This window comes from Penicillium nucicola (assembly GCF_028828085.1).
Source record: "Penicillium nucicola strain IBT 29836 chromosome Unknown utg000006l, whole genome shotgun sequence".
In the NCBI taxonomy this organism is placed as follows: Eukaryota; Fungi; Ascomycota; class Eurotiomycetes; order Eurotiales; family Aspergillaceae; genus Penicillium; species Penicillium nucicola.
In genome coordinates this window covers 1,447,266-1,458,419 of record NW_026643130.1, presented here as the reverse complement: position 1 = coordinate 1,458,419, position 11,154 = coordinate 1,447,266, and the positions used below count along the sequence as shown (strand labels likewise).

At 47.6% G+C, this 11,154-nt stretch overlaps 6 protein-coding genes across 6 annotated transcripts; 3 read left to right on the top strand and 3 right to left on the bottom strand.

The window, feature by feature from the left end:
- Positions 1-14: 14 nt before the first annotated feature.
- Positions 15-1,108, top strand: N7511_006551 (oxidoreductase, short-chain dehydrogenase/reductase family; the record flags this gene model as incomplete). Its single annotated transcript, XM_057128928.1, has 4 exons — positions 15-75; positions 133-571; positions 618-862; positions 921-1,108. 4 exons carry the CDS (start codon positions 15-17, stop codon positions 1,106-1,108), a joined length of 933 nt encoding a protein of 310 aa, XP_056983484.1.
- A 447-nt stretch (positions 1,109-1,555) lies between these two features.
- N7511_006550 (NuoB/complex I 20 kDa subunit family protein) lies at positions 1,556-2,411 on the bottom strand (the record flags this gene model as incomplete). Its single annotated transcript, XM_057128927.1, has 4 exons — positions 1,556-1,650; positions 1,707-2,062; positions 2,120-2,315; positions 2,369-2,411. 4 exons carry the CDS (start codon positions 2,409-2,411, stop codon positions 1,556-1,558), a joined length of 690 nt encoding a protein of 229 aa, XP_056983483.1.
- Positions 2,412-2,848: 437 nt separating this feature from the next.
- N7511_006549 (uncharacterized protein) lies at positions 2,849-3,497 on the top strand (the record flags this gene model as incomplete). Its single annotated transcript, XM_057128926.1, has 3 exons — positions 2,849-2,893; positions 2,951-3,247; positions 3,315-3,497. Coding segments are annotated over 3 exons (525 nt in total), but the record flags the coding sequence as incomplete, so codon positions are not given.
- Positions 3,498-3,755: 258 nt separating this feature from the next.
- N7511_006548 (ACP S-malonyltransferase) lies at positions 3,756-4,793 on the bottom strand (the record flags this gene model as incomplete). The annotated part of the gene is made up of 1 exon (XM_057128925.1): positions 3,756-4,793. One exon carries the CDS (start codon positions 4,791-4,793, stop codon positions 3,756-3,758), a length of 1,038 nt encoding a protein of 345 aa, XP_056983481.1.
- A 986-nt stretch (positions 4,794-5,779) lies between these two features.
- Positions 5,780-9,944, top strand: N7511_006547 (putative nuclear pore complex subunit Nup133; the record flags this gene model as incomplete). Its single annotated transcript, XM_057128924.1, has 4 exons — positions 5,780-6,067; positions 6,125-6,194; positions 6,358-9,618; positions 9,673-9,944. 4 exons carry the CDS (start codon positions 5,780-5,782, stop codon positions 9,942-9,944), a joined length of 3,891 nt encoding a protein of 1,296 aa, XP_056983480.1.
- A 308-nt stretch (positions 9,945-10,252) lies between these two features.
- On the bottom strand, positions 10,253-10,716 carry N7511_006546 (uncharacterized protein; the record flags this gene model as incomplete). The annotated part of the gene is made up of 2 exons (XM_057128923.1): positions 10,253-10,505; positions 10,559-10,716. The coding sequence occupies 2 exons, from the start codon at positions 10,714-10,716 to the stop codon at positions 10,253-10,255; spliced, it is 411 nt and encodes a 136-aa protein (XP_056983479.1).
- Between the last annotated feature and the right edge of the window lie 438 nt (positions 10,717-11,154).

Sequence of the window (11,154 nt, the reverse complement as noted above, 5' to 3'; positions counted from 1 at the left end):
CACCAACCATCATTATGCCAGTTGCTCAGTATACGGAAAGACCAGCCAGTGGATCTAAATCCCAATTCGAACCGGGTGAGCAACACTGCAGGCTACTGAAGATGCAAAATTAATGTCAATCAACTTCAATAGGCCACAAAATCCCTGTTCAGCATCTTACCAAACCAGGTCTTCAGGCTGACATGGATGATCCCAAGCCCGTATCGGCTCATATCCCAACCGAGGATGGCGGCTACCAGATCTATAAAGCTGCCGGAAAGCTCCAGGACAAGAAGGCGATCATCACCGGAGGTGACTCTGGAATTGGAAGAGCTGTCACTATTTTGTTTGCCATGGAGGGTGCATCGAGTGTGATTGTATACTTACCAGAAGAGGAAAAGGATGCTCTGGAGACAAAGAGGAGGGTAGAAGAGCTTGGCCAGCAGTGTCATTGCTTGGCCATCGATCTCCGTAAAAAGGAGAATTGCCAAAAGATCATTGATGTGGCTCTGCATAAAATGGGTGGCATTGATATCCTCGTGAACAACGCCGCCTTCCAAGAAATGCTGAGTGATATCAGTGAGTTGGATGAGTATGTTCTCTTCCTGGCGGCTTAGATCTATGCTAATACCGGATAGGGATCAATGGGAGCGGACATTTGATACCAACATTCATTCATTCTTTTACTTATCCAAATACTCCCTTCCTCATATGAAGAAAGGGTCCACCATTATCAACTGTGCATCTGTCAATCCTTACATTGGCCGAGGCGATCTCTTGGACTACACATCCACCAAAGGGGCCATTGTCGCCTTTACACGCGCATTGTCTAACCAGCAGGTGAAGAAAGGTATTCGAGTCAATTGTGTCTGTCCGGGCCCAAGTAGGTCTTGCAATATACTATACGCTGCCTGGTAGCCAATTGCTAATCCCTGAGACAGTTTGGACGCCTCTTATTCCATCCACTATGCACTCCTCTGCCATGGAACAGTTCCATGCAGTGCCAATTGGCCGACCAGGTCAGCCCAGCGAGGTTGCAACATGCTTCGTCTTCCTCGCAAGTCAAGATAGTAGCTATATTTCTGGACAGTGTCTGCACCCCAATGGAGGTGTTATGGTCAACGGCTAGACGGAGCCAAAGCGAAGTCCCCACACATGTATACCTTGTACACTTTTTAGGTTAGTATCAAATAAGTCAACTTTATCCAAACAGTAACTTGAATGAGTAGATGCCCGGATAATCCAATTTATAGGCTAGCATCAGCAAATCAACAGCAACCATATGAGAAAAATTAGAGGTCGCAAGTGTCCTTGTTTCGTTAGAAAGTGAAAGGAAAGCTTTAGAAAGTTTGAATCAAAAGTTTTGATGATTGACCAAAAGAGGTAGCATAGTCCAAAATCACAAAAAAAAAACAGAACGAAAGCAATGTATCAAATCCTGAAGCCTGATATTGATATACAAAATAAAAAGACACACAGAGAGACTCCACGGCGGTTGGGTTGAGTCACTTAAAATTTCACCATGCACTATGTTTGAAGAGGCAAAGAAACGACCCTCCGCACCATTATTCAATAATTAACGGCGGTACCACATGCGAGTGATTCTAGTATGCCTCATCTTCTTCTGCAGCTGGAAGATACCATACATCAATGCCTCAGATGTGGGTGGGCCTGGTGTTTCTGTTAGTCAAATCGTACATAAGAGTGAAATTAAACATAGTACTCACATCCAGGGACGTAGACATCAACCGGCACAACCCGATCACAGCCTCGTACGACGGAGTAACTGTAGTGATAGTAGCCACCACCGTTGGCGCAACTTCCCATGCTGATAACCCATCGAGGATCGGGCATCTGGTCATAGACTTGACGGAGAGCGGGGGCCATTTTGTTTGTCAGTGTACCAGCGACAATCATCACATCGGACTGACGCGGAGAGGCACGGAAAATAATTCCCAAGCGATCCTGATCATAACGGGGAGTAGACAAGTGCATCATCTCTACGGCACAGCAGGCAAGACCGAAAGTCATGGGCCACAGGGAGCTTTGACGAGCCCAGTTGGCAACCTGATCAAGGGTAGTCCTAGCATAGAGGTTAGCGAAAGCCATTGAGAAAAGATAAACCCATGGGAAAACGAACAAGACATATTGCATAGCACCCTCCTTCTTCTCCTGACTTGGCAAAGGCACTTCCTTCCGAGCCTTGCCTGACGCGGTCAATTGCTGGCCTGTTGATGTTCGGCGCTCGAGGGCTGTTGCTGATTTGACCGAGGAAGTCGAAAGGGCCGCCAGGGGCTGAGCCCGAGGAAGAGAAAGTGCAAGGCGAGGTCGCGCAGCTGTTTTCAGTCAGTGGGGGTAGGCATTGGCAACCAGAAGAGGAGACGCCTACCGAACAGAGCGCCAGAAATGGCGGGCTTCGCCATGGGCAGCATTGTCGCTTTTTGAACACGAACTGAAGATAAGGAGGAGGGAGTTGGAAGAGAGAAGTCAATTAGGACTCTCGTCGGTGGCGACACCTAAATGAAGAGAGCAGATGTGGCGGGCTCCGGGTGCTGCAGACGAGGACTTTTGGGGTTCCAGTGGGAAGAAGAGTGATGGTATAGTATTGGTTTACAGAGGATGATGTAAGCTATTATCTCGATGACTATTGGTTAAAAACTGGTATTTTTCATTCAAGACAAGGGGTATTGTAAAGGCGGTGAGATGCTCGTAAATCGAATTGCCTGTTTTGTCATTGGCTCTTCTGTTCTCTTTCTGCCTCTTTCCCTCCACTCCACCTAAGCTCTCTTGATCCTCATAACTGACCGATTAAGACACAGCAAGAATTCCCACTCCATTGTCATTGAGAACGTCAGAGACTTTCGGTAATATGTCAGGTCCCAGGATTGCCTGTATTGGTGTGATCGGAAAGGCAGTGGGTATTGACATGCTGATCGGATCCTGGTCTGGCTATCTAACGTTTAATACTTAGGACAATCCTCTTCACGTCTCCTTGTTTCCTCCCTATTGTGATTCTACGCTTGAATTCTCTTTCTTGCTCAACTCCTGCCTCGACATATTTGACATCCGGTGCAAGCACACCTCTATTGATCAGGATCTTGGGCTTTTACATGCAATTGATGAACGACTCGCTGCATATGGTTGGTTGACAACAACGGGGGTCAAGCTTTTGATCATTGTGGACGTGTTCGGCTCGGAAGAGGCTGGTAGTGCTGGGAAAACAGCTGGTCCTGCAATAAGTGGCTTGAGGGATTCTGACATGAAGCCGGTGAGCTTGAAGAGTTCCCATCAGAAGCTGTCTGTGGTAAATCACATTGACTCACAATTGAATATAGGCATTCCGAGCGTTGCAAAGTGCGTATATTCAGCTCTTGCAAAATCCATTCTACTCCCCCGACGATCACATACCGATTCCTGGCAATAAAGCTGCTTCTGGCTCGGTTTGCCAACAAATATCTAATCAAAAATTCATTACGGATGTGAAGCGTATTGGTGAATCATGGGCACCCGGAAACGTGGTATAATGGAAGGACAAGATAATGATATCCAAGATTGCACGGACGTGTGATCATACAAAAGCCTATAGGGGTTTGGAGAACAGAAGAGGAAAGCTAACCAGGTATCCATCCCACCAAGTGGTAGTGCTATTTGCATTCAAATCTGAAAATAATGATTTCACAAAATTCACATCTCATGCCTGAGCTTTGATCAATTTGAGACTTTCATTTCTCGACTATCAAAGTAACTGAAATATGGAGAAGAGGCCAGCATTGGCATCAGGTTAATCGTTGGTGGCTCATGGTTTCCATTTCGGTCTGCTCCAAGGAGATCATGATGTTTGACATTTCACGAGGATCACAGACAGCCCACACTCCTCCACCTTTGGCATCAACTCTACCAACCTCTTTGCCAACCAAATTCCTGCCAACTTTTCCTGGCCCGATTCCAATCCAACGCCTCACACCTCGCTCCTGGTGAAGATAGCGTATGCTGTCCCACCATCTTACTGTATCGGTGCATTGCCGCGAGAGAAGATTTTTTAAATCTTCCTTGGAACGAAAGGGCAAGGCGGAAACGTTTGATATGCATGGGACTGAAGCTGGGAATGTGATGTCAACTTGCTCAAGTGCATTCCTCATGTAATCAGCAGCTAGTGCCATAGAGGGACTATGAAACGGGCTGTCACTCTTCAATCTGACGGCCCGTGGATCATGTCCTCCAAATTGACGCAGTTGGACCAAAAGTGATTTGATTCGGTCCAGGCTGCCACTCAAGACTATTTGGTTTTTTGAATTGATGTTGGCAACCACCACCTGCTGAATTGCTGGAACCGGGTGATACATGTCACTTTCGATACCGGGGGGTTCAAGTCCTAGGAATTCTTGAACCGTCCGAAGTAGACTGTCCAAATGTTCGGGTTCACAAAGAAGTGCAACCATTCCATAGGTTTCCCCGGATTTCTCAGCCAAGGTTCGTGTGCACTGAGCCATGATCTCCGCCCGACGCCGGACTAATCTGAGGGCATCACCGAATCTAAGATGCCCACCAGCGACCAGTGCAGAGAACTCTCCTAAGCTGTGTCCAAGCATGACGTCCACTCGAGATTTAGCGTCAAATCCGAAGTCATCTTCAAGAATGCGAAGGATCAAAACCGAGACTGCCATAACTGCGGGTTGCGAATTTTCAGTCTTGTTCAGCTTAGAGTTAGGTCCATCGGATATGATGCTAGACAACTTGAGCCCAAGGGTGCTGTCCATCTCGTCCAAGACCCGGGCGGCCGTGTGAGGGAAGCTTTCAATCCAGGCATTGGCCATGCCTACCCGTTGAACTCCATGTCCTACTGTGTGTCAGCTTGCCTCCTCGACATTGAAATAGAAGGGGCGGGTAAAGCGAACCTGGGAAGAATAAAGCTGTATGCAGATCTCGTGCGGGAAACAGGGAAGGAGTAAACGTGGGCTTCAATCTGGCGGCACCCTGCAATCCGGCGCGCATGGAATTCAGTCGGAGATGACCCGTGAGACGCGGTAATTGTGAGAGCATCATGTTAGACTTGTAAATATACGGCAACCCTTGAGGCCTTGATCTGGACCATATCAACGTAGCATATGAGCATGATGGCTGGGTTGTGAAGTCGGAGAGGCAGCCTATATGCCATGAACATCAGGGGAATTGTCATCGCAGGGTTGGGGACTCCGCGTGGGGTATTCACGTGAGCATTTCGGGGTAATCGGATGCGAAGTATCTCCACATACAAAATAATTTCCCTTGTAGCACTCTGTACGTATAGAGAAATTGATCTGAATCCAAGGGAGAATAGGAAGACCCCAGAGTTTGAAGTCTATTTGCTAAGAATTATGAGTTAAACTACACAGTCAAGAACAGTAGTAGCGTGGGAAAACAGTGTAGGGAAATTTGGAGGCCCCTTCCCCAAAGTTGATATCAGACCTCATGGTGGATTGGCCTAAATTCATGAATTTAGTTAGAGTTTTAAGTTAACGTTAGATGAGCTTTGAATGATGTAAGTCAACTCGGGGTTCTACAATTGAAGGAGACGGCTGGAGTTCATGCATGTCCCTCACCGCCTTCGGACATCTGCCATTTGTTGTTGATCGATGCTATCACCTTGCGCTTTACATCTTTTGCTGGGGAACGACTTCTTCCTTTCTCGAACTTCCACAAGCCTTGCATCAGCTTCTTAAAAGGTCCAGCTTCAAGAATACCTGAAGCTACCGCTCCTTGTATTTCCCGTTATCTATTGGCCAGCGCGTATTCGCGAGTCCAGGTCAGGCGCAAATCGAAAATGTTTGTTCCTAAAGCCGGTGGCCGCAATACTCGTCGGCGCCCGAGGACAAGCTCAGATGACTCTGTCAAGCCACCGAAAGCCAAGAGACAGCGCTCAGTTTTGCGACGCCCCGATGAATCCCCTCCCGACTCAAATCTAGGACGTGACATCGTCAAATTGGCACCATCCACTCCCAATGATGACAATGCCCCTGCGGATCCAACGACCTCTGATCTACATCTACCGACTCGTCTTGCAAAACACGTTGATGGTCTTGGACATAATAACGAGGGGACAATCGTTCTGGTGAGTAATGCAGTTTTGCGCCTTGCTATTTCAGCATGCTAATGCTGTCAATATCAGTCTAGTACCGATTTCTACAATGTGGATCAGCTGCCAGCCTTGCCCGACCAAATTCGCGGTTTACAGTCAGGTTTGTCACCCTCTCCTACTCCTGCCTTTGTCTTTGTTTTTCAGTGCCCCTAGTCTTCTCTTATATGGTGTGCTTTTTAACACTTTGAAAGCAGAACCGCTCAGGTGCTTTTTTGGAGCTAGCCATGACCACGCGCTAGCTCTAACTCATTCACATGCCATAGTATGGCCCTACTCTGTATCTGCCTCGTCCCCGTCCCCATCAGACACATTTACAGTATCGATTCCCGAGTCATGCAGAGACCCAAATGGTGCAGTCCCACTCGGAGCTCTACTTTCTACAGCTACTGGAGAGTACCCAGGTTTACTAGTGATCATTCCTTCTACTGGGAAGATTATTTACTGGGAGACTGTGTCCAGTGCAGCTTCGCTGGGCTTATCCCGACAGAAACAAAATGGCATCCAAGGATCTACACCTGGCCTACTTTCTGGTGAGTGTGCCACGGAAATCTTGAATGGAGAGCCTTCGGGAATCATCGCCACATTCTCCACGGGGCGAGTAGCACACATTACATTGAGGGATCCTCAAGGAAAACCCTCAGTACTCGTCAATTTCTTGAAAAGTACCGCAGGAGTCAGTGGTGGTGGGATCTTTGGTGGCATCAAGAATGTTCTTGGCGGTGGGTACTGGAGGAAAGAAGTCACTGCTGTTCGGGCTGGAGGTTCCCATCAACGCGGCCAGCGAGATGTGATCATTGCGACTTCGTCTGGGCTAATTGAGATCTGGGACACACATTGGAATCACGGAAATGCCCTCAAGAAACGATATGATGCCAAAGACGACATTTTGGCAGCTCTTCCTCAGATTCCAACAAAATCGACAAACGACCCAGATCTGAAAATCCTAGACTTTTCCTTCTCTGTACTACAATCCTCTGATGATTCTGTTCAGCCTTCAGATGAATCTTGGAGCTTGTTCCTGGTTGTTGGCTCGTCCCAATGGGCAGAAAACAAGGCCCTGTTTGTGGTTCAAGTTCACTTGTCAGGCACTGAGTCCCGTGTGGTTTCTACGCATCCTGTGCATCTACACCACATCCCAGCTATGTTCGATGACCCAAAGCCCAAGATTTATGTTCCGAAACCAGAGACAACTGCCTTTATTCTCGTTGGTCAGTCTCTTGTCATTCTGTCATTGACAAGTGTTGAGGAAACACCAACCTCACAACTACTTCTCGATTCAAATAAGGTACCCCTGTCTTTCCAAGATACCATTCACTTGCGATCTGGTGAAGAGCATGAAATATTGGGGTCCACATCAGAAAATCAATCACAGCACATGCCTTACGCAGCATGTGTGCTCATGCTTCGGAATTTCGGGATGATTCGTGTCACGGTACTTCCTCGTCCCGATGCAGAAGACGATTACGAGCAGCCGCAAGTCACCGCGAAGCATAAACTTGAGCAGGCTGTTTTCTATGGCACCATGGCAAAGAACCCGTTGGATCTGTCCAGCGAAAGTGACTTAGACTTCCCTCCATTGGAGATTGAACAAGCATCCTTGGAAATATGCAGAGAACTCCTTCGGTCTGAATGTCGGTTCATTCCAAATACTACAATCTCACTCGAGCAGCATCTTCGACTGAGAGCAAAGGCATTGGACGACCTTACATCTTTACTTCTACGCATAGGAAACCCCTTGAGTCGAGCAGCAAAATGGGAGCTCCTGTGGGCTGCCGAGAAAATTGCAGCGCAAAGGGCCATGTGGAAGGTCCAGGAGGCCTATAAGTGCAAAAATGAGGACTCCTTCCTTGGGCACGTCATTGGGTCAATGAGCAACAATTTCAAGACCCCAATTGACCCGCAGAACGGCGATACTGACTTGGTGCGCCAATGGTTCCTCATGGATTCCTACCGCATGGAACATATTACTCCGTGGATCAAAAACGCTGTCAAACTCGGTCGAGCTGAATCTTGCGATGATGTACTTGAGTCTCCTGAGCGTGCGCGGAACCTCTCACAGCAGATTCTCGAGGCCAGTGAACTGTTTCTGGCAGTCATGGAAACAGCTTTCCGGTATCGCGATGAGCATCTTGCGCTTTATGGTCTGAGCGAAGACTTTGTGGAGGATGGTGTTCTGTCCGATGGGTATGAAACTCTACCCGAGTTCTGGACATCGAGAGGGGTGGGTTATATCGAAGCTGGAAAACTACTCGATTTGGAACTTGACAGTCGACGTTCGTGGAACAGCGCAAATTTGTCGGGTGCAGATTTTCCTGATACCCAGGTTCTGAATCAAACAGCAGCAAACAGCGCTCGGCATCTCCGCGTTCTTGGCCAAATGCACCAGGAACGAACTCGATGGCTTTCTGCTCAAGGTGATTCAAAGCTTGCCGATGAGAGCGCTTCGCTCGAACATATGCATGTCGAAAACCGCAAGTGGTACCTCTTTAAGTTGGCCGGTATTGGTCATCTTCAAGACGCTCTCAGGTTAGCAGAAAGCTTCCGTGATATGGATGCTTTGGTTGAATTGATCGTTGAGCTTCAGGATCAAAAGAAAACCCGCCCAGTTCAAGGCTCTTCAGACGGTCTGCCGACAAGTGCAGATCAGCTTGATCCTGCCCAACTAATTCCTACATACTTCGACAAGTTTGGAGACATTTGGGCGGATGCGTACTTTTCCCACAGAATCAAGTTCGGATTCCCAGGAACGCTACTTGCAATGCGGAAATACCAACCTGCCGTGACTCGGTTCCTTCGGCAGAACCCCGCGTATTCTCGCTTGAGCTGGATTAACGATGTGATGGGTGAAGATGACTTTGACACGGCTGCGACCTCACTAGAAAATCTTGCGCTCAACTGTGAAAAGGACCTATGGAGCCACCGTGTTGAAATATCGCTAGCTAAGTTAAGCAAGCTAGCAACAAAAGAGCGGATGGACCCACAGGCTCAACCTTCTCTGGTTTTGGAAGGGGATGTCAAACGACTTGAGGATTACATTGAGGTCGATGGAATTCAGGATACCCTTTATGAGCACCTTCGACCAGTTTGGGAGGGTGCAATTGACCGAAAGGCTGAGGCTGAATTGGCGCTCGAGTGCTATGGGGGACATCTATTCGAAGATCGTCCATCACTTCGTGAAGTTTTGAGTGATACTCTTTTCACCCTCGTCAACAGACAGGTTCTTGCAGTTGACGATTTGGTTGACCTCTTGACATTGCTCGGGCCTGTACAGCACACAGAAAACGATGATGATGAGATTGTAAGGAGCGAGTTCCATCTGGCCCTACGGGTTCTTGATCATGGTCGCTATGGCCAGCGAGATTTGTCATACTTCATGGCTTTGCGAAGGCTAATATGGCGGCGATGCATGATCAAGGATGACTGGGTGGCTCGAGGCAAGGCCGCTGAAGGATCAAATGGCGATTCTGATAGCTCCCTTGGTGACACTTCCCTCAGTCAAATTTTGATCGCATGCTTAGAGGAGGGTGAGTGTTCGCAACCATTTGTTGGTCGTGTTATTCTAACCTTTATATCCCCAGGTCCCAAAACAACCAGCGACCTTTCTATTTATGCAGCTCTTTCTCCTGCTGATGCCTTGATGACCGATACAGACGCTGACATTCTTGTTTCGCGATTCCGCCCAGAGCAAAAATCCCGATTGGCGCTTGACCTTCAGACTGAAAACGACATCCTACGCCAGTACATTGAGATCGGAAAGCTTGATTTCTGGTTCCAGAATATTCTGAAAGTGACCAAGGCCCAGGAGTTAGCTCCGGGTGGAGTGGATGGTAGTGCTGAAACTGAGGTTTGAAGCCATGATTTGTGAACTCAAGGACTTGAACATGGCAGAATTGAATGGTTTATCCGGTAGTCAACCGACGTGTCACATTTGTGAGCCGTTACCCCAATACGGACCTCTTTTAACTGGTCTTTTCTCATTTGTTACCTATTGTAATGACTCTTCGTAAAGTACGACTCTTGACAAAGTTCAATGTCTGTTGATTTGGAAATTCAAGTTCAATATCTTGTGCTTCATGGATCCCTACATTGTAAAGTGTTTGTTCGCATAAGCAGTTGCCTGCCCATTAGAGTCCGTCAGATGAGAATGACTGAGTTCGCCTAATGATTTACTCCATTGTGATCAATCTCACTATCGGTGTTGCTGCTGGTGCTCTCAACTTTGGTCACAGTGCTTCCATTTCCTGCGGGCACATCAAAGGCGTCATGAAACCCTTCTTCAAAGACAGGCTCTGGGTCAAATGCCTCAAATTTGGTGCTGAAGTCAGCCAGGCCCTGGGTGCTGCTATTCGAGCGACGCCGAGTGTTGGTGAACTTGTAGTCGCAATCCTGCATTTCATCACCAGAGCGACCCCTGGGCAAAGTACTTTAGAGAGATGAATCTCCGTCTAGATGCTCAATGCTCACCAGTTACCCTTTCCACCGCCATCCTTCTTTGTCTTACGAGGATCAGCATCTGTGGGGCCAGACTTTGCAAAATAGCGTGGGAGATTGTCACGGGTACTCAGCATGGCGTCAGCTGGGTACTCGCGATCATTTAGTTTGTGCGAGCGAGTCACTTGCATCGTAACAAATAAGTATGTGGCAACCAGTCAATGCAAGGGGACTTACTTTTGAACAGATGATGAAAGGTGAAAGAAAGTAGATTGAGGGAGGTGGGTAGATATAGTGCAGGTGGCGTGACTCGTGACCTCATAGCCTGGGGATAATGCGGGGGTGGGTCTACAACCTTATTCACCACTTTCTTTCCGGTCACGAGATAGCCTGCCTATCTGATTTCTATTCACGGTAGGATTACAGATTAGAAGACTCGTACTCAATTGATATTCCAAGTATCGGTGGATGTGATTCTGCTTCTTGTATAGTACTAAAAAAACATACCCTCCCCCCAACAATAGAATTTACATTTCCTTGTTATGGTATCTTTCTTCTATCTATCTATATATGAACTATTTAGTAGGTTATCTACCTAGCAATGGATTATTATCTCTCACAGGTCAAAT